Below are 25,488 nucleotides of genomic sequence, written 5' to 3' on the forward strand. Positions count from 1 at the left end.
ATGCAATTCTTAGCATCTTTGCTTAGTAGTACAGCATACTAAAATTATAATAGGTCTGATCATTTCTGTTTTCTTTTTAAAATATACTTTGATTGGAGGTGAGTTCAAATGAGAACCAAATACAGTGACATGCTTTCCCTCACAAATAGAAATTTGTCGCATCTATACATTTTCCTATGTCTACATTTAATAAAGTGTTCATTTTATGGTACAAGAAAAAATTATCAGAATTTATTGCCTATATGTAAACTCTCTCTACACAACTCATCATACAAAAGATAACTAGCAATTTCACCTTCTTGTAGCACAGCCAACATATAACAGGTTTGTTTCTTTTCCATTTCTTCAAAATACATCCGACACGGTGGCTTATAAAATAAATTTAGCAGAACTGAGGTAAGGCCAGGTAGAAACTTAACAAAAAGATTGGTTTGCAGGCAGATTTTAAAATGATATAAAATTGACAAGTCGCACACTGAAATTTTTAATAAAACATCTTTAGTTTGAAGGTCTTCATAGTGCTAAAATGTACAACTTAGATAAAAGTAAATACTTTTACCCCCTCACAATGTATTACCAACATTCTAATTTCTGCAAAGTACATGAAAGATGGTTTTTGAGTGCCACAAGCATGAACTGCTTCTTGATTTCTAACAGGAGCAAAACTTGAGGGGAAAAAAGTAATCAAGAAGGCCTACTGAAATCTGACTAGATTTAAAAAAATACCTCATTTTGGCAGTTGAAAGTCTGCTTATTCTACCTTGATATTTTGTTTTTAAATATAAGCACTTCCTCACTCTTCACTGTCCCTACACCAAGCCCACCATAAAAATTCCAGACTCTTATGTCATCCTCAGTATATTTACAGGAATCCTAACCACAAAATACAAACCAGCATGGATTTAATTGTATTTTGCATTTTTCCCCATATTTATCCCACAGCTGAATAAATACACTGAGCCCAATTCATTCAATCAGTTGAAGTTATGATGATTCAGATGCAGCTGTATCTGTGACCAAAGATGCTGATTTTTCATAGGATGTGGCTGATCCATCTCCCCGGTCTTCAGGACCAGATGCGTTTGTAGCAGGTGCACCGGGAGCTGAAGTGGTGGTGGGCGGAGGAACAGCACTATCCAGAATGAATGTAGAGGTTTGTTCCACACTTACAGTAGTGCCAGGGGGAGCGGACGACAACAGATTTGTAGGCAGTGTGGTCACCTCAGTGGCCAAAGGAAACTGTGCAAGAAATTCTGGTGTCAGAGGTGTAATTCTAGAGAGATTTATTGGAGGCAAGGAAGGAAGTGGAGGCAAACCTAGGGACATTGGAAGATAAAACATACTTGTCACATTCACAGCAGACTGTTGCATATCTATAGACTGAGCCACTGAGGGAGCCATCCAACCATCCATTCACCCACCTAACTACCCATCCAGATTCTCCCTCAGCCTACAGGGCAGAAGTATTCTTAATAATAATTGTAATAAATACTTGAACATCGGCAAGGCACAATACAATGGATACATACTCAAATAGGAAGAGATTGTTTAAGATAGTCATGTGGGACAGGAATTAAGGTGTGGTTTTTTGTTTTTGTTCACAGCTCAACTGCCAGGACTGGCCCTACTATCAGGCAAAGTAAAGGGCCAGGAGCAGTGGTGAGGTGTTCAAAAACAGTGGTTGAGTGTAACACACAGCCTGCCCTATGTCCCCTAACCTAGACTGTTCCCTCAACTGAACTGGGTCTTTTTTTCCAACAGGAGCTATAGTCTACTCAACACTACTTTTTATTCTTTCAAAATTGTTCACTTAACATATAGCCTTTGCTGTTTATTCAGTGTCATAAATCTGGCCTGATTTTTGCCATATTCTAACTTGCTGACTAACATTCTGTTCTTGAATTACACCCTAGTTTACAGAATATTTAATTTCTGATCTTTTGACGATATGAAGTTTGCATACATTTTGTGGTTCCAGCTTTTTTTCTTACTAAAACTACCTTTCCAGGGTGTTCTGGGAGAGGGAGGTGTTATCACCATAGCCACGACAAATTCAGTGGTGCAGCCTCTGGCAAGCTCTTCAAGGGAAAGGGGGAAAATGCATCCCCCTGATATTACCTATTCTCCTCTAGCAGAGAAACCCACTGGATCTCTGTTACTTCTGTTTGCAGAAGAGACCAAAAATGGTACAGTTTCAAGCATAAACACTAAAAACTTGCCATCCATTTTAAAAATGAAAGCTGAGATTCCCAAGGAAGCACACACAGAGAGCTGTGGATATATTTCTTACTAAGGCTGCATCTGCACTACAAAAATAATGCAGTTTGACACCACTGTAGTTGCTATGGTTCAATGCTATGGAACTCTGGGATTTGTAGTTTGCTGTGGTACCAGAGCTCTGTGACACAGAAGGCTAAATATCACACAAAACTACAAGTCCCAGAGTTCCATAGCACTGAGTCAGGCAGTTAAAGCAATGTCAGCTGCATTTATTCTGCAATGCAGATGTAGCCTATGTGTCATAACATTAAGTCCATAATAGCCTAAACTAGTTACTGAATTTCTCATTCACACTACTTTATAGGTCATGGTTAACTGTGGAATATACTATACTAGATGCAGAGATCTTCAGAAACATACCAGGGTGTCCAATGTCTGCTAATCCAGAACCAGGAATTAAGTTTGGAGCAGGTAAATTTAGATTTGGGATGTTACTGAGATTGGGAAGTCCAGTGGGTAAAGGCATCAGTCCTAGAAAATACAGCAGACAGAGGGATGGCAAACAAAAAACTAACGGGAATGACCACAGATATGTTGAAAGTTTCTCAAAGCAGATCAAAGACATATAAATAAGTCAGTCTTTACAAAGTAGATTAATTTACTTGATAAAGTGAATGGAACTGTATCCTGTTCCAAGCACTTTCGGCAAAGACATTCGTTAGTGGAACAGGTTATAACTTTTTAAATTAAATGATAACTTTACATTTCCCAGTAACTCAAAAAGGCAAATATATTATGACAATATGCAAATTTATTTAAATTTAATTAAAACCATTTATTTGGTTGACACTCCTAATTGTTAGAAATACTGTGTGCATCACCAACGCTAATTAGAATCAGTTTATCTCCAGCTTAAGCACATGAAGATCTACAACATTCAGAACTATATTACAGGAAGAAATAAAATCAGAAAAAATAACGATCTGTAATTGCAGTAGCATTACAGCACCGACTAATTTAGTTCCTGCATAATGCACATATTAATAGGAAGCAGGAGTGCACTGAACAAGGAAGGAAGTTTCATACATTGCCTTCTCTTGAATAAGATGATTTTGTTTATGACAGTTTTAAGTTTTTTCATCCATATTTTTGCCACTTACCTGGCAATGTAACCGCTGCATTAACTGGAGGAACAGCCTGATTTGTTTGGGGAGGCAATAATGGTACAGTAGGAACACCTAAGGAAAAAACAATCTTCATTTCATAAGCCATCTTAAACATACTTGGAAAAACTGTAAATCCACCTACAGCAGTCTTGTCTATGCTGATAGGAAACAGTTCTCCAGAGTTGTAACACAAGGATGCAACTATCCCCCTTCTGACTATTTTAACTGCCACTTATTTTAAATGCCAGGGATCTCCTGCCTATAAAGCAAGTGCTTTACCACTGAACTATGGTCTCTTCTCCATGTATTGTCTGGAATAAATCAAAACCCAAGCGTGCTTATTTTAGGGGAAGGCAGGCACTGTTTGCTTTACCAATTCATCTCAGATTCATTTTCTTCACTACAATGCTATTTTATGTTTATGAAACCTGAATATTAACTAACATAGGCCTGTTACAGACTGCCAAAATAAAGCTGCTTCGGGTCTCGTTGGAGGTATGCTATTTAAATGATGCATGCATCCTAAGAATCCGGAAGCTGCACCAAAGCTGCACTCCAGTGCTTCGGAATGGAGTGTGGCTTTGGCGCGACCTCCGGACTCTTAGGACCCACGCATCATTTAAATAGCATACCTCCAACAAGACCCGAAGCAGCTTTATTTTGGCAGTCTGTAACAGGCCATAGGGTTCCAAAATGTACACTTTTCCCCAGTGCTCTGTCACAAAAACACCTGCAAACTAGCTATTATGAAATATCAGAAGAACTATTCTATTCCTTTCTATGGGCTTGGCTTTATAGAATTTGAGAAATCTGATTTTCTGACCCAAATATTTTCTCCCATTCTGATATGCACACACACACACTAAGCCATTCAAACTCATCCTGCAACATTTCTTCTCCCCTGCTCCCAATACCAGATTGGATCCCAAGGTGTCCTAAAGAAGTGAAAAATTCACTTGTCTTCATGAAAAAGGGGGTCCCTGATTTCATTCCTCAAGGACTATAGCTGCATATTATTGTCATCCTGGCACTGATGGGTGGAACACTGCAAGTAACAACAGATATTAGCAGCCTGAGAGAACACCTTTGGGAATATTAACATCTCCAGCGTCTAAGAACTTTCTAAAAAGTAGATGCTATGATATGTCAGTCGTCTCTTCAGATTCATGGGGATCCATCTCCCCCCCACCCCCCCGCAAATTGGAAAAACCACAAATATTGGAGCCTCATTGTTTTTAATGGCCGTGGGCAATGGGCGCGCACACCATTTTATCCCTCCTGGCTTCCTATCTGTGGAAATTCAAAAACGCAAACAGGAAGTCAGCAAATCCAGAGGGACAACTGTACAGACTTATTACTTGCATTCAGGCTTATCCATTAAGAATTCAGATTAATGTTATTTTCAGTTTCGGGGTTTCTAATGTACACTTTTGTTAATAAAAGTTATATGTGTATGGAAGTTTTAATGGTGAGAACTAAAATATAACAGGTACATAAAATTATTCTTAGATTAGTCTTTATGTTCTTTGACATACTAAAGACTAACCTAAGAACCATTTTCTGTACCTGTTATATTGTAGTTCTCACCATTAAAACTTCCATACACATATTATAACTCTTATTAACAAAAGTGTACATTAGGCACCCCTAAACTGAAAAGACCATTAATCTGAATTCTAAATGGACAAGTCTGAATGCAGGTAATGAGTTTGTATATTACTTTGTTGCTATTTCACTTCATTTACTTATCCTATTAAGGTCCAAACAGAGCTATACCAGATAGTTAGTAGCTTTTTAACACTAATTTTGTTGTTTTTTCCCCTGATTTCTGCCCATTCTTCCTTCTTGCTGCCACTTCCTACAAACCATGAGATGCTGTTCCAGTGAAAATTAGACTACATTATTGGCGGGTTAGGGAAGCACAGGCAGAATGGAGAAAGAAAAAAGTATTTTACTATCATCACTGCAACTGCCCAACTCCATTCACAGAAATTACAATCCCAGTTTTTGTTCAGAATGGGGCCATTCTGAGAGAGACACACACACTCAGCTCCAGCACTGTAAGCACAAATGTTAATGAGGCCCACTGACTTAATTACATCTAGAAAACAGAGAATGGGTGAATTAGACACTTCTTCACTCAGGCTTCCGTTTACCAACAACATGATTACACAAAAAGGCAAACCTGTATTGAGCACATTAGGGACAGCAGGAGTTGAACTAATAGAAAGCCCAGCCAAGGCCTGTTCCGTTCCTGTAGTTCCGGATGGTAATGAAGATGGGGGATTAACCGAAGACAGCTGAACCTGATTAAAAACAACAATACGGAAGAATGGATGATAGAAAAAGAACAAAGCTTCTCATAATGATCAAGCCTTAACATAGCAACAACAAATGTGTATTTAGAAAGGAACATGCATACAGTGCATCCCATATTGGAGGGATGCTATTCTGACACATTTACTTACGATTAGAGTTATGATAGTAAGGATTAAGAGTTAAAAATTATCCAACCCCACCTCCCAGCATCTGAACTTACTTCTGTAAAGCCATCTTTGAGTGGACTAATAGATGTACCAGACAACTGTCCTGGAAGAGAAATTTTCTTTCCCTCTTCAAAAGGACGTGTAGGTATTCGATGCAAGTATCCATACCCGATGCCACAACCTAGGCTTTAAAAATATAAATATAAAATAAATTAGACTATCCCTCCGAAAAATGTTTAGTATAGGCCCTTTCCCACTTTCTAAATGTTGCATTATAAAGATTCAAATAACAAATATAGATTGTTTCTTACTTACAAAATTAGGATAGACTATGAAGATGCCACTCAAAGATAAAGCTATCATTCACTTTATTCTGACAGTCTCTAGCCAAATTTTGAACCTTCATTTGCATAGCAGCTACTTACACAACTACAGTGAGCCCTTTTATTACGCAGGGAATCCATTCCAGACCCCCTGCGTAAAAAAAAAGGTGCGTATGCTCGAGCCCCATTGAAAGTAATTGGGCTTGTGCATATGGCAGAGATGTGGCGGTGTGCGCGCACCATGGGCGAGCGCCCCATTAATCTAGATGGGATGTGCCACCCCTTTCGCCCCCATGCGTCTTTCAGCGTATGCTGAAAGACGCGTATAGTGCGTCCGCGTATGACGCAGGCGCACTGTATGACCATAAAAAATAACTAGGCATCACGATGAACTGAAAGTTACGAATCTTGCTGTTCTCTACCCTTGATTTTCTGCCATCCCCTTTTAAAATATATAAAAGTGAGCAATTTGATCTATGAAATTCTGGCAATTGCAGTTTGTTATGGCACTAAAGTTCTCTGAGAGAAAAGGCTATATGTCTCACAAAACTACAAATCCCAGAATTCCATGGCATTGAGCCATGGTAGATAAAGTGATGTCAAACTGGATTATTTCTGCAGTGCTGATGTGCATGGACCTTTCATATTTGATAAGACACATGTAAAAAGGTAAATAACAAAGATATATTTGGAGACTGTAATAACTTACAATTCCTATGGAACTCTGATGTCATAAAATAAACTGTCACCTTCTAAAATCTATAACTACCCACTCATGCTCATCAAAATGAATCCATGAAGAAGTTCTGGCAGACACATGCACCATAAGGAAGATGCACAAATTTGTATTTTCTCAGCACTAACAACAATGTGCCTTATCCATATGGACAGCTGAATAGAATGTGTTTCACAGCACCGGCAGCAAAGAACAGGGAAGAACGGCATGGCAGTACAACAACCATTTACCCCATCAGTCATGCCCTTGGCCACTGTACCAGCCTACCCCTTTAGCACAAATCAAGAAATAGTGTAGGTGGGGTGGAGTGGGGTGTAAATCTCGACTAATATTACATTTCTACAGAAATAAAGCTTACCTTCCTTCTCCACCCCATGCAGAGTTTGGAGTAATAACCACTTCCCGACAATTATCAGTGTCAGTGTTATATACATAAAGTTTTAATGGTTTGCTTTCATGTGTTTCGATAAGGGAGAATAAATCTTCAGACTGAAAAAGAATTTTTTTAATTGATTAGCACTATATGTAAGCTAACATATGACTACCTCAATACTACTAATATAGCTCCATTAATACATTAAGTGCTACTTAACCTTCTGCAGATAAGAAGTGAACTAGTCATGCAGATATTAGCTTATTATTTTAAGTCAATCTAAAATCTTGGAATATCAAAAAGTTATAAAATATTTCTTCCCATGATTAATTTGTACTAGCTTACACATTTATTTATCCACTTCTAGTGAAACAGCAAATGTTCAACCCTCAAGTTATTTATATCTGCTGAAACATAGACCTCAACGATGCCTGTCACAAGGTAACTTTCAGAACACAACTTTCAAATAATGCCATCCCTGTTTCTTAGATACATGAAGTATACATTTACCTCATTCATGACAGTATCCGCCCCAATAATATAATCACTGTGAGGTCTAAGACCAGCAAGTGCAGCAGGAGAATTTGATTCAACTTCCTGGTTTCAAGACAAAAATGGAGAAGTAATGAAAGTTTCAATTAAGTCATAAAAAATAGAGGACGGCATTTTTCACTGATTCAAAAATGCCCCAAAATCACATTACTTTTATTTTGTGGTCCTCTGCTTTCTTCCACAACCTGGTTGCTACTTTAACTACTAGAACAACCCCAGCTTGCAAATTAAGAATGCTCCTTTGTGTATGAAGAGGTGAATAACATGCTGTGTTAAACTATTTTGAGATGATACACAGTTTTAAAAAGTATTTTTAATAAACATCCTATAACTGTACCAAAGAAAGATCTCTTTCCAACATGGCTTCCAAAGATCTGCTTTGAAAAATATTCACACGGAGTATAAGAGGTTAATCCCCATTACAAGAAGCAATTGAAGGCAATGTACACACAGGCTGCATCTGCACTGAAGAATTAATGCAGTTTGACACAACTTTAACTGCCATAGCTCCATCCTACAGAATCCTGTGGTTTGTAGTTTGTTGTGGCTCCAGAACTCTCAGGCCAGGCTGAATACCTCACCAAGCTATAAATCCCCCGATTTTGTAGAACAGACCCGTGGCAATTAAAGTGGCATCGAACTGTTTTAATTCTGCAGTGTGGAAATACACACAGGCACCCCAAAAGGTGAAACTTTCAAACTGCCTGCTACAGAAGGATCCCATACTGAGTAACAATACATTCTATTTAATGCACTACTGTGTTCCTGGGTGCTATCAGTTGCTCCTCCATAGAAACTTTTGTCCATGAGAAGCAGCTGGAAATCTTACTTCCTTATACATGGCATTTGCTCGATCTGGATATATATTGAACATTATGAGAAAAATCCAGCTGGTTTTATTAATCCAGAATTTTACTTGATGGGGAAAGAAAGGCAAAGCAAATGGGCAAAAATAACAGAGAATAATTCCTATACCAGCTACTAAAATATTTGAGTTAAAACTCGATATTGTCCCAAATACAAGGCAGATCACAAGATTAACTAATAAGGTACAAAACAACCCTGCACTAAAATTTATAAAAATACTGACTGAATTAAAAGCAATGTAATAGCACATCAAGAAAACCACAGACCAACCACCTGTCAAAACCCTCTTACTCAGTTGCCAGTTTATAGTCCAAAGCATGCCTGTATAAAAAGGTATGTACCTGCCTGCAGGACAACTGAATGAGGACTAGACCTGCCTCCCTTGGGCAAGAATTCCACAGCCTTCCAACAGCCATCAAGAAAGGTCCTTGAACATGTAGAAACTTCAAGAAACTCTTGACTGTGCTTAGGACTTCCTATTGCACTACCCTATCAACACTTCATGTCAGAATTGTATAAATCCCATGAAAACCAGAGGGACATGCATACTGGATTACTGGATAAAAAAGAAAAGCCTCTGACGGGTGTCTCTATTACAAAACACACCTTTGGAGCGTCTGCTTACCAACACATGCCACACATTTTCATTGGCTCCATCAAAGCTGCAGAAACGAATGCTGACTCCCAGGAGGCCTTGTCCACCCCACATATTGCTTGGAGTTACTGATGTCTCACGAAGCTCCAACGTTTTACTGCTGTACACTAGCATCTTGACAGGCTTTTCCACATTTGCTTTTAACAAGTCCTTGAGTGTGTCATTGTCTTTATTCTAAGAAAGGAATAGAGAAATAATTTTCGGAGTTCATTTACAATTATATTTGTCACTGTATATTGCCATTCCAAATCATTAGATAAATTAGAGAGCGGATATAAAATCTATGCTGTTTTTTATGCACAAAGCCAAGTATAAGACTCCAAAGGACTGTCATCCATTCTTGTTTCAGTGAAAGAGTTTGCACTGCCAACTTAGATTCAGTATGTTTCACATCAGCGTCTGTACTTTTTAATGCTTCTTTCACAGGATTAGGTGAAACCAGGCTACATTACTTCAATTACTGTATATACTTATGTATAAATCTAGAAATTTAGGTCAGAAATTTGACTCCTAAAACCTGAGTCAACATATCCACAGGTCAATGTAAGTACTGTATCTTAACTCTTATTTAAAAGAAGGAATCATCCCCTGGTGAAAAGCAAGAGTATAATCTGTCCTGGAAGTATTGGCCCTCTCTACTCTCTCATCCATCCAGCCTGAAGAGTAAGCACAAAGAGTTATGTCTGCTGGAATTTTATAAGTTCTTTGATATTGTTTTGCTTTGCTTCTTTGATCCTTTGCTATATTCCCCTAAATTTTCCCCTCAACTTATCCATGGGCCATGTCCAAAATCCATAATTTTGGCCCCAAAACTTGTCCCCAGCTTATATATGAGGTCGCCTTATAGTCGAGTATATACAGTACACACTTCCTTCTCCTGAAAAATCCATGTATTCATTTGTCATAACGTGATGTGATTTGCTGAAATTTTGCATGCTGATGCACCCTGTTTTTGCTAACAAACTATGATTTCTTAGCCAGCCACAAACCATATGCTGAATCGATGTTCAGTGCTAGCATATGAACTCTGGCTTGTTTAAACTATTTCTTATCATGATATAACCCACAACCTATTTCCTCAACTGGTTAGCCTGAATCAGGAGCTGAAGAAAAACAAACCAGAAAGGACAGGACAAGGCATATATGGTTGGTTATTGGTCATGTAATGCATAATGAGCACCGTTGAGCAAGGAAACAATTTCTACTTTCATCCATGATCCACCTGCAGAAACCTTGGTTTTGAGGAACCTGTGTCTAATATGAATCTTCTCTTTTGGCCACCTAAATTTCAGATGTTTGAGACACTCAGAGAAAATAAAACCATTCACCTGATTTACACTCCCTCTTCAAGTATTTCTGAGTGAATCATGATCTTTTTCAGCTGCAAGGGAAGTACTTCTTCCATGGCTTTAAATCTAGGATTATGCTACTACAGAATTCTAGTTTTAATTTAAGCACACACACAAGACAGAGTTGTAAAGTTAGAGATTTAAATTTTAATTCTCTTAAATCCATCCTACAACTCCAGCATCCAGAATTTTAATTCAGGAACTTACCAGTCTTGAACCATTAATGGATACAATAAAATCAAAGAATGGCTCCAATCCAGCTCGATGTCCGGGTGAATTTTCTTGTACCTACAAAAACAAGCAGTGCATGAAAAATCAGGAAGAGAATACAGTGTAAAAAGCCATATCCAGCCTGAAATTTCTCAACTGGGAGGCAAAAAAACTTGCACAGGCAGCAAGTAAAAGGGACCCATGGTCTGCGATGTCTCTACACTAATGCAGAGCATGGGAAATAAGCAAGATGAACTCAAACTCTTAGTACAACAAAGCAAATATGATATAATAGGCATCACCGAAACCTGGTGGGATGAGTCTTATAATTGGAAGTTGGAAATAGAGGGGTATAACCTTTTTAAGAGAAATAGGCCAAACAGGAAAGGAGGAGGAATAGCACTATATGTCAGAGATATTTACACCAGTGAAGAGGTTCAGGACATCAATACTGACAGCCAGGTGGAGAGCATCTGGATAAAAATTAAAGGGGAGGGAAACAACAAGGATGTTATGGTGGGAGTCTACTACAGACCCCCAAGTCAGACTGAGGAACTGGATGATGTCTTTCTAGAACAGATGACCACACACTCAGAAAGGAGAGATGTAGTAGTGATGGGCGACTTCAACTATCCTGATATTTGCTGGAAGTCAAACTCAGCAAAATCCTCAAGGTCTAGCAAATTCCTCACTTGCCTGGAAGACAATTTCATTGTCCAAAAGGTGGAAGAGGCAACAAGGGGCTCAGCTATTTTAGATCTGATCCTAACCAACAAGGATGACTTGGTTAATGGGGTGCAAGTGGTGGGATCATTAGGTGGAAGTGACCATGTTCTCCTGGAGTTTGTTATACAGTGGAAAGGAGAAACCAGGCATAGTCAGACAGACATTCTGAACTTTAGGAGAGCGAATTTCAGTAAACTTAGAGAAGAATTGAGGGCAATTCCATGGTCAGAAATACTAAAAGATAAAGGAGTTCAGGATGGATGGGACTTTCTCAAAAGGGAGATACTGAAGGCACAATTTCAAACAGTTCCAGTGAAAAAGAAAAATGGGAGGTGTCTCAAACCAGGATGGATGACTAAGGAACTTTCAACCGAGGTAAGTTTTAAACGGAGCATGTATAAGAAATGGAAAAAGGGGGAAATCACGAAAAAGGAATTCAAAGAAATAGCAGGCATGTGTAGGGGTAAAGTCAGAAAAGCTAAAGCACAGAATGAACTCAAGCTTGCTAGAGAGGTTAAAGACAACAAAAAGGGCTTTTTTGGATATGTCCACAGCAAAAGTAAGAAGAAGGAAATGGTAGGGCCACTGCGTTGAGATGATGGCAAAATGTTAACAGGGGACAGAGAAAAGGCAGAATTACTCAACACCTTCTTTGCCTCTGTCTTCTCAGAAAAGGAAAAGTGTGCTTAATCTGAGGATAATGGAGCAGAGGACAGAATAGGGGAATTTCAGCACAGAATAAGTAAAGAGATAGTAGAGGAACACCTTGTTAATCTAAATGAATTTAAGTATCCAGGACCAGATGAACTCCATCTAAGGGTATTAAAAGAACTGGCAAATGTATCTTTGAAAACTCCTGGAAAACAGGAGAGATCCCAGCAGACTCGCGGAGGGCAAACGTTGTCCCCATCTTCAAAAACGGGAAAAAAGAGGATCCCAACAATGATCGTCCAGTTAGTCTGACATCAATCCCAGGAAAGATTCTAGAGCAGATAATTAAACAAAGAGTCTGTGAACATCTAGATGGCAATTCCATAATCACAAAAACTCAACATGAGTTTCAGAGAAACAAGTCATGCCAGACAAATCTAATCTCTTTCTTTGATAAAATTACGAGCTTGTTAGATGAAGGGAATGCTGTGGATATAGTATATCTTGATTTCAGTAAGGCCTTTGACAAGGTTTCCCATGACATTCTTGCAAACAAGCTTGTAAAATGTGGACTAGACAAGGTAACTGTTACATGGATTTGTAACTGGTTGACCGGCCGAACCCAAAGGGTGCTCAACAATGGCTCCTTTTCATCCTGGAGAGAAGTGACCAGTGGGGTCCCACAGGGCTCTGTCCTGGGCCCAGTGTTATTCAACATCTTTATCAATGACCTGGATGACAGAATTGGGAGCATACTTATCAAATTTGCAGATGACACCAAATTAGGAGGAATAGCTAATACACCAGAGGACAGGATCAAGATTCAAAATGACCTGAATAGATTAGAAAGCTGGGCCAAAGCTAACAAAATGAAATTCAACACGGAGAAATGTAAGGTATTGCACTTAGGGCGGAAAAATAAAATGCACAGATATAGGATGGGTGACACCTGGCTGAATGAAACTACGTGTGAAAGGGATCTAGGAATCCAAGTAGACCACAAGTTGAACATGAGTGAACAGTGTGATGCGGCAGCTAAAAAGGTCAATAGAATTTTAGGCTGCATCAATAAAAGTATAGTGTCTAGATCAAGAGAAGTGCCACTGTATTCTGCTTTGGTCAGGCCCCACCTAGAATATTGTGTCCAGTTCTGGGCACCACAATTCAAAAAGGACATTGAGAAACTGGAGCATGTCCAGAGGAGGGCGACTAAAATGGTGAAGGGTCTGGAAACCATGCACTATGAGGAACGACTTAGGGAGCTGGGGATATTTAGCCTGGAGAAAAGAAGGTTAAGCGGTGATATGATAGCCCTGTTTAAATATTTGAAGGGATGTCATATTGAGGAGGGAACAAGCTTGTTTTTTTCTGCTCCAGAGAACAGAACCCGGAACAATGGATGCAAGCTACAGGAAAAGAGATTCCAACTCAACATTAGGAGGAACTTCCTGACAGTAAGGGCTGTTCGACAGTGGAATGCACTCCCTCGGAGGGTGACAGAGTCTCCTTCCTTGGAGGTCTTTAAACAGAGGCTGGATGGCCATCTGTCAGGGATGCTTTGATTTGGATTTCCTGCATGGCAGGGGGTTGGACTGGATGGCCCTAGTGGTCTCTTCCAACTCTACGATTCTATGATTCTAACAGGAATCCATAAATACAGTCACCAATTTGCAACAGATACCACTAGAAAAACAATCTATGGAAGAGGCGATCACTGGAAGGCGGAACATGCCTGTTTCAAAATAGGTTGACTCTTGTATCGGATCATGGGGGAAAGAAAATTTGCTACACATACAGCTGCTGGCCAATACTCCCACTGTAGAATTCACCTGCTTAAGCAATTAGTACAAAAGGAACAAGCTTTGCCTCAAGGAAGGACAAACAGAAAAATCCAACCTTTATAGATCTGAGAAGCAATGGCTGACTACCAGAGACTGCCAAACTGATGTGGTTCCTATTCTCTTGTCACTCACTTCAAACTAATTTCAGTAAATCCAACAAGCCAGATTGGAAAGCAGTTCAGGCACCCTCGCATAAGAAAACCAGTTCATTAACTTCAGGAGTTTTAGACTGTGTATCCTTCAGCCCATACAATACCAAACAATACCAACAATATTTCAGCCACCATAAATTCAAGCACTAAATATAAAAAGATGTCAGCATTCTGTCTTTTTACAATTACACTATAAATTGCGGAAACCATTACATTCCAGTAGATATTTTTTATAAAGCATGCTGCTTGGAGGAAAGAGCTTAAAACAAACAATTTCTGACTTAGCAATACACTTTACTGTGTCATCAAATAGCTGTGAGTAGTCAAAGTCCAGATTCCTGTTGGTAAACTACACTAGTAGTTACATTTTGCCTAGGAGTGCACAGTGATTGCTAGGAAAGGCAGATGAAATCTGTAAGATCTCTGAACAGCCTATTTCTCCAAGGCCTCGCTTCACGGCCACTGCATCTACAATCTTCTTCTTCTTCCACTTCCTCCTATGCCAGCATACTACACCAATGGGATTGCAGCTAAAATTATCCAGCGAGATGACTCACTGTATTCCCAGTCCCTAATTTATGTTATCAGCTTTGCTTCTTACTTTGACAGGCAGACAGAAAACCTTTCAGTAAAAAGCAATGTTCCTGTTGAAAACTCCAGCAAATCCGGAAGGTGGCTCTTGTAGCAGCACCATTAGGCCTTTTGGAGAGATGTTTCTGGAACAAAGTAGAGGAAAGGGGAACATTTTCCCCTCCCCATGACTTCCTTCTACTGTCTTGCATGACATTTATATAAATTTTATTGCCATTTAACAGAGAAGGAGGCTGTATGGAGAGCTGTAAAGGGAATATGCACCCTTTTCTCTTTCTTTCCTTACCAAATATATCTGTATATTACAGGAAGGCAGGTTTTCAACTTCATGTTATGTATTCCCAACCAACCTTTATCTCCTTCCAGGATGGTGACTAAAAGCTGTTAGGTGGATTGAACAGGCTAATTTGACCTTCCCTTCCACATCCAGAAATTTCATAGATACCCCCAAGGTCATATTTGGTGTTTTACATTTTATTTTGAATTTATGAGCTTGTATATCTATATGCTGGGGAAGACCCTAAGCCCCGAGTAAGTAGAACCCACTCCTTATTCTTGGGTGGTTTTGTAATTTCCAGCCTGATAAGCTCTGAACCAAGTTTATTGCTGGAGAGAATAACAGCATGTCCCTGATAAACCAAGGTATACTTTGGTGCAAGCCTTCTGGTGATTATCAAAGTAGCGTTTCCAGTATGTACAACATACAAAAAGGTGGTTTGAGCCCAGATTGCAAATTGCTGTAGCAAAGATTTAACAGGAAACCCTGGAACGCTCACATTAGATTGCACCAAAGGAAGGAGTATATAGGCATGTCTGGTCATGGTCTAGGAAACCATGTTTTGTGAGACCAACACTGTTCTATCTGAATCACATCACCATACGTTAAAAAGTAGTGATTTTGAGAATGAATGCTCACAGTGATTTCAGATTAAAGCATTTTAGATGGCTGCTGTTTGCATACCTTGCTGTATGTGGGGTTTTCATATTTTCATATCTGAAGTGTGGCATGATGACCTTTGGAGCACAAGGAAGCTTTCCCATGGAAAGGGCGCTTTGACCTGAAGGCATGTGAAGGAGCTGGGTAATACCAAAATAAAGGTTGAATGGGCTTGTTGATTGCTCTGTCCTCCACCCAGGCTTTCCACATATCCTTATGCACTAGAGACAAAGGAACTCTCAATGCAATTTTTGTATGCTTTTAATTGTACTGTTTTTTAATATTGTAAGCTGCCCTGAGTCCCAGGGAAAAGGGCGGGATATTAATATTAGTAGTAGTAGTAATAATAATAATAATAATAATAGCACTAAAGCAAGTAAGACTGTATTTCCTACCTACTCCCTGCCGTGTTCCCAGCCAACTTCCCTATCTGCCTATCTGGGGGTTGTCCTAAACTCCAATCACAGTTTTATCAATCTGAAGTTAACACCATCAACTAGGATTTTCCTTTTTGTCAATCCTATGACAAAACACTCAAACTCTTTGTACTTTATGTGGGAATGTTAAGTAGCCCTTGAGGATACCAAACAGGATATAAATATCCACCCTGCATAAGTCCAAATTGTGACAGCAATTGCAGTGAGCAACCACCAGAGCTCTATACAACCACTCAGTTTCCTCTTTCCATAGTGCTCTTAGACACCATCTGAGCCGCACCCTGCTTACTGTGGACTGGTAAATATCACTCCAATGCAACCCTAAGCCTCTGCTATCCAATTTCCATATCTCTGTTTCACTGAGCCTTGTGTGGTGGTTCTAACCGAATTGTTACTGTGTGCCTGTATGCTCTCTAATATATTTCTAAATAATACCTTCCTTGTGAAGTCGAAGGTTTTCACTACCAGAATCCAACAGACTAACACAGAGATTAACATGTAAACCATTTTCTCTCAACCAAGGGTGACACAGATATATAGATATAGATCTATCCCACTCACTCCTATGCCAGCATTCTCTGAAGATGCCAACCACAGATGCTGGCAAAATGTCAGCAGTAAACTTTTCCAGAACACAGCACATAGCCTGAAAACCCCACAAAAAACAATAAGGAGATGCTAGCACAGCTGGTGGGGGCCCCAAGTCCCCTCGCCTTTTTGGGCAACACTGCCCCAACTCTGATAGGAATACTAATCTTGAAACATGATAACATATTACTATTTACCTCCTGGCAAAATACCAAGGGGAGAAGCTCCACAAATGCTAGCTTTCAGAAGCCATTAAGAGCAAAGACAAATGTACTGGCATGCAGTCTAATGTCTGACATGGACCTACAGTATATGCAAATCCTAAAGCCATTTTCTTAGAGAATAGACCAAATCATTTGGATATGGTAGGGCTTGAGGTTCAGGCACTTAACTGTGAGCATTGAGAATGTGAAAAACTGCAGTTTAATTCAACTAGAGTTGTATTCCACCACAAAAAGCAGAAAGTTTAAAAGGGCATTTAGAAGAAAGCCGACAAAAATGGCAACTAGTTTATCAACTATAAAATGCTGAAGATGGTGGGTTTTTTTTAGCTCAGTAGAGACCTAATGCAATAAAATGTTTCAGTATACTATGTACATTAAATAATCCTTCAGTTAGTTCCATTAAAATTGATTGTGCTGTCTGACTTCTTTTTAAATTAAATACTACAGAATGTCATTGAACTCCTTCAGAAACACCATATTTTTCAGGAGAAAATGCTTTGCAATTGAATTGATCCAATGGTTACAAGAAAATAAATCACCTATACCTGCTCATCCATACCTATCAACATTTATCAGGATAAAGGAATCATCCTCATTCAGAAGGCAAAAGGAAAGTGGTACACAAATTCTAGTATAGATAACTATTGCACCCACAGAATAGTTTTCAAGGAAAATTTCACATAAAGCGTGTGAGTCAATGTTAGGGGTGGCGGTATTTGATGGACTTGCTTCTTCCTCCTGAAGTTTGGGACTGCTGTATCAATGTGCACACAATAGCCCCTTGCTTCAGGAGTGGAGCAGAGCAGCAACTGCAGAGACCAACATCTTCCCAAAGCCAACTGCTATGTGCACAGCTGGCTTTGGGAGGCGACTGGCAGCCACAATTACACACTCCCATCCTTCCTCCCAGAAGGTGGCATCTGGCAGTGTGGAAAACACATCAAACAACCATGGGTCATCAAAGCAGCATCATGGGGAAAAGTGTGAGAAGAAATAACAAACTCCCATACTTAAACTAGCACAACTGTGGTGGGACAGCAGGTTGGTTTGAAAAAGTCCTCGGTGTGACTCTAGGAGAGCATCCTAGCTTTCTCGTTAAATGGAACTGGTGAAAGATTCTCTTCGGTTCAAACCGTGACTTTGAGATTCCATTACAAAGATACCTCTAGGCTTAAAGTGATGTGTGATAAGTCAGTGACAGGAAATGCTGAACACCGTTCCTCCAATTCACAGTAGCAACTTTGCTATATTGACCTCAAGTATGAACATAAGAACTGAACTGGTACACTGTGAAGGAAAAGCAGAACTGAATGAACTGATGCCATGTCAGTCACATTAACTTACAGTCAAATTCAACAGCCTATGATACAGCACACAATGAGTGCTGACATTGCACCCCATCCCCAAAAAAGTCTATAAAATTACAAGCAACCATCTTTCACTATTTTTGGGATCTCTTTGTAGCTGTGACGCCCGAGGTAAGTGCAAGCAGATGAATGCATTCTACGTGCTACAGTGCTGGCAACACTTCCATCAGGAAAGAACCATTTGATTACTCCCAATCCCTGAGGAAAAGTTCCTGACTAGGGGGGAAAAAATCTCAGCCCAACATATTAAGACAAAACAACCAAACTAGTAAATGGTGGCTGGGTATGACAAATTATGTTTGAAAACACATTCAGATTCTGCTTTTGTCTTTCAGTAAGAGAGAACTGCGGTAACTTGACATGTCCATCAAAAGCCAGATTCCAAAAGCAGGGCTGGATGCAGCACTCTGGAGAACTTTCAGCGCCAAATTCTCAGAGATGCTTAATATGTATTCTTTCAATGTGAATGAGCAACGTACAGTATGCATGAGCAAAGAAGTAAAGATCTATCTTTCACATCTGAATATGATATGGGATGGCCAATAACATAAAGTAACCAAATACAACCATTAGGCTATGAATTCAGAGGCCTGGCAGCTTTCTAATTCAGCAAGAACATAAACCTAAGGTCTCCTCACTAGGTCATGTTGGCTCACAGCATACTGAACACCTACATACATTGGGACAAGGTTTTCCACTTAAAGAGACTACAATATTTTACTTTTCTACAAAAATTCCTCACTATTTGGTAAGTTATGTCTGTCATTGTATCCAGCAGCACATGGCTTAGATAAAAAGGTGTTTGGAGGGGGAAATCATTCATACGTACTATCATTAAATTACTGAAGCATTTAATAAACTTCCAGATTTTGGATTCAACACAAAACCAGCTTCCTTTTACAAACTACAAGTTTTAGATGCTGAAACGCTCAAAATAAAAACTAAGCACAATAAAAAGTGAAGCTCGCCTGATATGACTGAAGATTTACTCTGTTTCTTCTTTTTATAATGATATGCTATAATAAATACACTATGTGCTTATGATTCAGTTTCCTGACACTGTTTTCAATTTACACATGGGGCTTTGACTTTTGCGGATTCTGCACTGGAGGACCTAGAAGTTCCTAGGGAAAAAAATACTTCTCTAGTCATTTGTTGTTCCTCCAGCACAATTCTAGGGTCAGCTTCCAGCAAATGTTGACCACAGACTTGCACTGGAGGACCTAGAGATTCCTAGAGTTTTCTCAGGATAAAAAGCCAGTGTTTCGTTATTTGCAGTTTTCCATTTTCACAGAGGTCCTGTGCCCCTAAACCCAGTGAGTGTCAAGGGCCCAGTGAATACAGCAAAAGTGAGGGATGTGACTCCGAAGACCACAAGAACGGAGGGAGAACTGTATTTGCAAAAGTAAAAAAAAAAAAAAGCTGACCCTGAAAGTGAAGTCGAAGGCATTCATGGCTGACATTCATAGTTTTTTGTGGATTTTTCAGGCTATGTGGCCCTGTTCTAGAAGATTTTCTTCCTGACATTTCACCAAGCATCTGAAGAAACTTGTCAAGAAAACCCTGTGACACCATAAGTAACAAATGACTTCAAGGCACACAAGAACAGCAACACCGCCTTAGCAGTAAGTAGTTATAAACTACACAGGGTACTGCAGAAACAAGGTCACACATTTTCCATACACAAGGGCATATCTGCCATGCAAATTTTGGACTACATTTCCCTTTGATTTATTATTATTAGCACTGAGTTACCAGAGTGGTAGTAATACAGCATGGACTGCCTACACTAACATAAAGCATAACTAGTACAGTGGATCCACCCTGGTCCATTTCGGAGGGAGGAAAATTGAGGCAGCCATCCTGGTCAACCTAAGGGTGCACTGTAGAAATAATGCAATCTGACACCACTTTTAAGTGCTGCATCTCCCCCTATGGAATCCTGGGATTTGTAGTTTTACAAGGTCTTTAGCCTTCTCTGCTCAAGAGCCACTGTGGCTCTGTCACCTCCTCCAAAAAACATATGTATCTGTTGTCCACCCTCTTTTATCCCTTTTATCCCCACCTACAACAGAGAGCCAGCATGGTGTAGTGGTTTGAATGCTGGACTATGACTCTGGGAGACCAGGGTTCGACTCCCAGCTCAACTGTGGAAACTACTAGGTATGCCTGAGCAAGTCACAATTTCTCAGCTCAGAGGAAGGCAAAGGCAAACTCCTCTGAACAAATCCTGCCAAGAAACCTCCACGATAGATTCACCTTAGGAGTCACTGTAAGTCAGAAGCGACTTGAGGGCACAAAACAACATCTACTACATATGTAATATACATGTATACAGTGGCCCCTCTGTTTTCGTAGAGCATTTTTCCAGACTCCCGTCCCCCCAATGAAAATGGAAATATGCTGACATTCAAGTCCTATTGGCTTGAATGGTGGTGCACCAACATGAGCGTGCATCCCATTTTGAGTCCCTCCATTTGCCCCTTGCAAGTAAGCAAGGGACGTGGATTCAAAGTTCACACAAACGGAGGGATGACTGTATATCTATACCCACTGGGTGGCCTTGGGCAAGTTACACTCTCTCAGCCTCAGGGGAAATAAATACCATAATAAATTAATTAATTAATTAATTAAAGCAATGGCAAACCTCCTCTGGCCAAATCTTGCCAAGAAAACTGCCATTATAGATTCATCTTAGGGTCTCTGTGAATTGGAAATAACATGAAACCCCATCCTATGGATTCCTAGGATTTATAGTTTTACAACCCTTCTCTGCCCAAGAGAATTAATGGGGCTTGACCTCACTTTTAAGTCCTGCATCTCCTTCCTATGAAATCGAGACATTTACAACCCTTATCTACTCAAGAAAAGCAACACTTCTACGTGCTGCATCTCCTTTTATAGAATCCTGGGATCTGTAGTTTCACAACCCTTCTCTGCCCAAGAGAAATAATGTAGAATGATGACACCACTTTTAAGTGCTGGGTTCTCACCCCATTCCAGTCCAACCCCATTCTGCCATGCAGGAACTCTCAGTCAAAGCATCCCCGACTGACGGCCATCCAGCCTCTGCTTAAAGACCTCCAAGGAAGGAGACTCCACCACTCTATGAGAGAGTGTGTTCCACTGTCAAACAGTCCTTACTCTCAGGAAGCTCCTCCTAATGTTGAGTTGGAATCTCTTTTCCTGTAGCTTGTTCCGGGTCCTGTTCTCTGGAGCAGCAGAAAACAAGCTTGCTCCCTCCTCAATATGACATCCCTTCAAATGTTTAAACAGGGCTATCATATCACCTCTTAACCTTCTTTTCTCCAGGCTAAACATCCCCAGCTCCCTAAGTCATTCCTCATAGGGCATGGTCTCCAGACCCTTCACCATTTTTGTCGCCCTCCTTTGGACACGCTCCAGTTTCTCAATGTCCTTTCTGAATTGTGGCGCCCAGAACTGGACACAATATTCTAGGTGTGGCCTGACCAAAGCAGAATACAGTGGCACTATTACTTCTCTTGATCTAGACACTATACTTCTATTGATGCATCCTAAAATAGCATTGGCCTTTTTAGCTGCCGCATCACACTGTTCACTCATGTTCAACTTGTGGTCTACTTGGACTCCTAGATCCCTTTCACACGTAGTTTCATTCAGCCAGGTGTCACCCATCCTATATCTGTGCATTTTATTTTTCCGCCCTAAGTGCAGTACCTTACATTTCTCCCTGTTGAAGTTCATTCTGTTAGCTGTGGCCCTGCCTTCTAGTCTATAGGAAGGCCACCTTGAGCGCTGGCCCTGTCCTGTGAGGTGTTCTGGTGTTCCTCCCGGGCTTCCCCTCCTTCCTGCCTGCCTTCCTTACCCTGAGGACGTGGTAGCCCTCGGTGCCCCCTCCGGGGATCTCCACGCTCTGCGAGGAGCCCATGGCTCAGGCCGGCCGAGGAGGAGGAGGAAGGGTCCCCCGCTCTCCGTCCCCGGAAGGCCGCTCCTTTCCCTCCCCGACCCTCCGCGCTGAACGACGTGGCACTCCGTCCGGACCCAGAGCCCAGTGCACAGGAAGCGGAAGCAACGGACCGGAAGTGAGAGCACGCCGAAGAAGACATGGCACGCTACCTCTCTTTCCCCACAGCGCCACCTAGTGGTTGCCAAGGACGCAGCAACCAAAGGGTTCTCTCACGCTCTCGCTCTCTCTCTCTCTCAATCCACGGTCGTTCTCTCTCTCTCGCGCGCGCAGGGCCTTGTGGGACAATGCGGAAGGAGAATCAGCTGCTCTCAAGGTCCACACAGCAACGCATGGCGGACGTTGCTTCTACGGCGGCCGGGTTGGGACCGAAGTGTTCGAGGCCGTGGTTTGCGGCGCGCTCTGCTGCTCCCTAGTGGTGCAAAGGTGTAATTGCTAGTATTAGATGATAAGGGAAATCATGTCCTGTCAGAACAAATAGAATTATTATTATTATTATTATTATTTGTTTATATTCTGCCTTTTCCCTAAGAAATCAAGGCGGATTACAACACAAATATAACAATAAATAAATAAATAATATTTATTTATTTATATCCCACTTCTCCAACGATCGAAGCGGCTTACACTAAAAATATCCATACAATACAATAATACAATAATGTTTCATTATATCCCTACCCCTTGCAGCCACAATAAAATACAATTACATTATTAGACAGTTATTAAAACAATGATTAAAAACAGGGCAAAAGTAGTTACGGCAATTATCAAATGGATAGATACAAGGTTACTGGGAGTTCATTTTAATCTGGAAAGGCCTGCCGGGAGATATATATATATATATATATATATGTGTGTGTGTGTATATATATATATATATATATTGATTGCCTTTTTCAAGCCTTTTTAAAATGCATATTGTGCTAAATCAGTCAGATTTTCAGCATGAAAACTCAGGTGGAGGGAAAGCTGCTGGAGAAATAGACTGAAGTAATATCAAGGGATAGCCATGTTGGCCATCCAGCAAAGTACAATAACCACCCAAACTCCACAAAACAGCGGTACCTTTATTGGGTGCCAACCCAAATGCACAAAATGCATCATTTTTAACACCTTTGCCTGATGATTATACTTTGCTAATTTGTTCATTATTATTATTATTATTATTATTATTATTATTATTTCTATCCCGCCTCTTCAACAAGATTGAGGCGGCTTACATTAGTGAAAACCATATAATACAATAAAATAAACCCCACTATCCCCTCCCCCCTCCTTAGAGAAAATTGACATAATTACAATATAGCAATGACTATAGTAGTAAAATGCAGTTAAAATCATTCAAACAATCACAACAAGAACAGGACACCATGGGGTAGTCATTAGAACAGTCCATATCAGTGGGAATGAGTCAGTCATTCAGGGAAGGCCTATCAGAAAACGTCCGTCTTCTTGACAGCCTTTTTAAAGCCGTCAAGGTTGGTAATATTTCAGACCTCCTCCGCCAGACCATTCCATAATTTGGAAGTGGCTGATGAAAATGCCCTCTTGGTAAATGCAGTCAGCCTGGTCTTTGTTGGCTGTAGTAAATTTTTCCCAGAGGGCCTAAGTGGAATATAGCAACCCTAATCTCCACCTGCTGCCCCCCACTCTAGTGATGACAGAGCTATATGGCCATCACCGTCTGGGACCACCATGTTTGAAGTCTGTCATCAGGCCAACAGGACACTCACTGGTGGGAAGAGAGGCTGGCTAGGGTGACACCAATGTCATCATCTCTGCCTCCATCACTGAGAAACTAAAGGTGGGAAGGACAGGAGGGGAGGACGAACAAGAGAGTAGGACAAAAGGATAAACAGACTGCCGGCAACTGAAAATCAAAGGGGGGGGGGAGGGAGAATTGAGAGGTCCGAGTGGAGGGAACAACTCAGTCAAGAACAAAGGGATGCATGGAATAGAGTGACAAACAGCTACTAAGCAGCAGCAGTTGAGGTGGGTGACACTGTAAGTTCTCACAGAAAGAGTAACAGTGACACCATAGCTAGCACATGTTAGCACTGCCTGAAAGGAGGCAAAGGTGAATGTTCTTGCAGGACACATTCACCAAGGAAACCCTGTGATGAGACTTCATTTTAGCTATCCTGAATTTTTTTACCACTAAACTTCAGTGGATGTATGTGCAGTGCAGTGCAGTGACTAAGGATGGCATCTCTCCTCTGAATGACTGTCTTGGGTCAGTAATGGACTGGATGAGGGAAAACAAACTCAGGTTGAATCCAGGAAAAACGGAGGTACTGGCGATAGGAAACCCTGGCTTGGGGAAGGAGTTTTGTCAACCGGTCCTGGATGGGTCACACTTCCCCTAAAGGACTGTGTTCGCAACCTGGGAGTGCTCCTAGACCCGTCCCTTCAGTTGACATCTCAAATGAAGGTGACGGCCAGGAGCGCTTATTATAAACTTTGGTTGATACGCCAGCTGTGGCCCTACTTGGACTAGGGAGACCTTGAAGCATTGGTACATGTGCTGGTAACTTCTCATCTTGATTTCTGCAATGCGCTCTACATGGGACTACCCTTGTGCCAAGTTCGGAAGCTTCAGTTGTACAGTATATGGCAGCCAGATTGGTCACCGGTATATCGAAGTTTGACCATATAACACCGGTATTAAAAAATCTTAACTGGCTGCCGATTAGCTTCTGGGCGCAGTACACGGTGTTGGTTATCACCTTTAAAGCCCTCTATGGCTTGGGCCCAGACTACTTGTGGGAACGCCTCTCCCTATACAGTCCATCCCACACTCTCAGAACATCTGGGAAGTACTTAATACAGGCACATAAGACCAAATTGGTGTCCATTTGCCAGAGGACCTTTGTCTCGATGGCTACAAAATTATGGATTTACCTGCCGGAGGAGATCCATCGTATTACTACCTTAGATGCTTTTAAGAAAGCTATTAAGATGGATTTCTTCCATCAGGCTTTCCCATCTGACTCCTTGTAAACAGTCTATCCACCTCGATATCCCAATCATTGATTATGTAAGATAAGAATTTTAACTTTTAGCTTTGTAATTTGTATTATGTATTTAA

At 40.6% G+C, this 25,488-nt stretch overlaps 1 protein-coding gene across 3 annotated transcripts; it reads right to left on the minus strand.

Annotated features, from left to right (window-relative positions):
* Positions 1 to 479: 479 nt before the first annotated feature.
* GORASP2 (golgi reassembly stacking protein 2) lies at positions 480 to 22,493 on the minus strand. 3 transcript variants are annotated; one of them, XM_089519770.1, is made up of 10 exons: positions 22,299 to 22,490; positions 10,935 to 11,015; positions 9,349 to 9,552; positions 7,815 to 7,901; positions 7,290 to 7,420; positions 5,926 to 6,058; positions 5,572 to 5,692; positions 3,381 to 3,458; positions 2,641 to 2,751; positions 480 to 1,316 (listed from the first exon to the last, which is right to left on the minus strand). In XM_089519770.1, the coding sequence occupies exons 1-10, from the start codon at positions 22,359 to 22,361 to the stop codon at positions 985 to 987; spliced, it is 1,341 nt and encodes a 446-aa protein (XP_089375896.1). In that variant the 5' UTR covers positions 22,362 to 22,490; the 3' UTR covers positions 480 to 984. The 3 variants fall into 3 exon arrangements, with proteins under 3 accessions (XP_089375896.1, XP_089375898.1, XP_089375897.1); XM_089519772.1 differs by lacking the exon at positions 2,641 to 2,751 and having other exon boundaries at positions 22,299 to 22,493; XM_089519771.1 differs by lacking the exon at positions 7,815 to 7,901.
* Between the last annotated feature and the right edge of the window lie 2,995 nt (positions 22,494 to 25,488).

Source organism: Sceloporus occidentalis, unplaced genomic scaffold (genome assembly GCF_023333645.1).
Source record: "Sceloporus occidentalis isolate IW3139 unplaced genomic scaffold, rSceOcc1.0.p SCAF_4, whole genome shotgun sequence".
Lineage (NCBI taxonomy): Eukaryota > Metazoa > Chordata > Lepidosauria > Squamata > Phrynosomatidae > Sceloporus > Sceloporus occidentalis.

Excerpts from the sequence above, each read along its gene's own strand:
- GORASP2 (XM_089519770.1), bottom strand. The coding sequence starts at position 22,361 with ATGGGCTCCTCGCAGAGCGTGGAGATCCCCGGAGGGGGCACCGAGGGC. Across the intron at positions 11,016-22,298 it reads AGGGCTACCACGTCCTCAGG|GTACAAGAAAATTCACCCGG; the intron begins GTAAGGAAGGCA and ends TTGTTTTTGTAG. Across the intron at positions 7,421-7,814 it reads CGGATACTGTCATGAATGAG|TCTGAAGATTTATTCTCCCT; the intron begins GTAAATGTATAC and ends ATTCTTTTTCAG.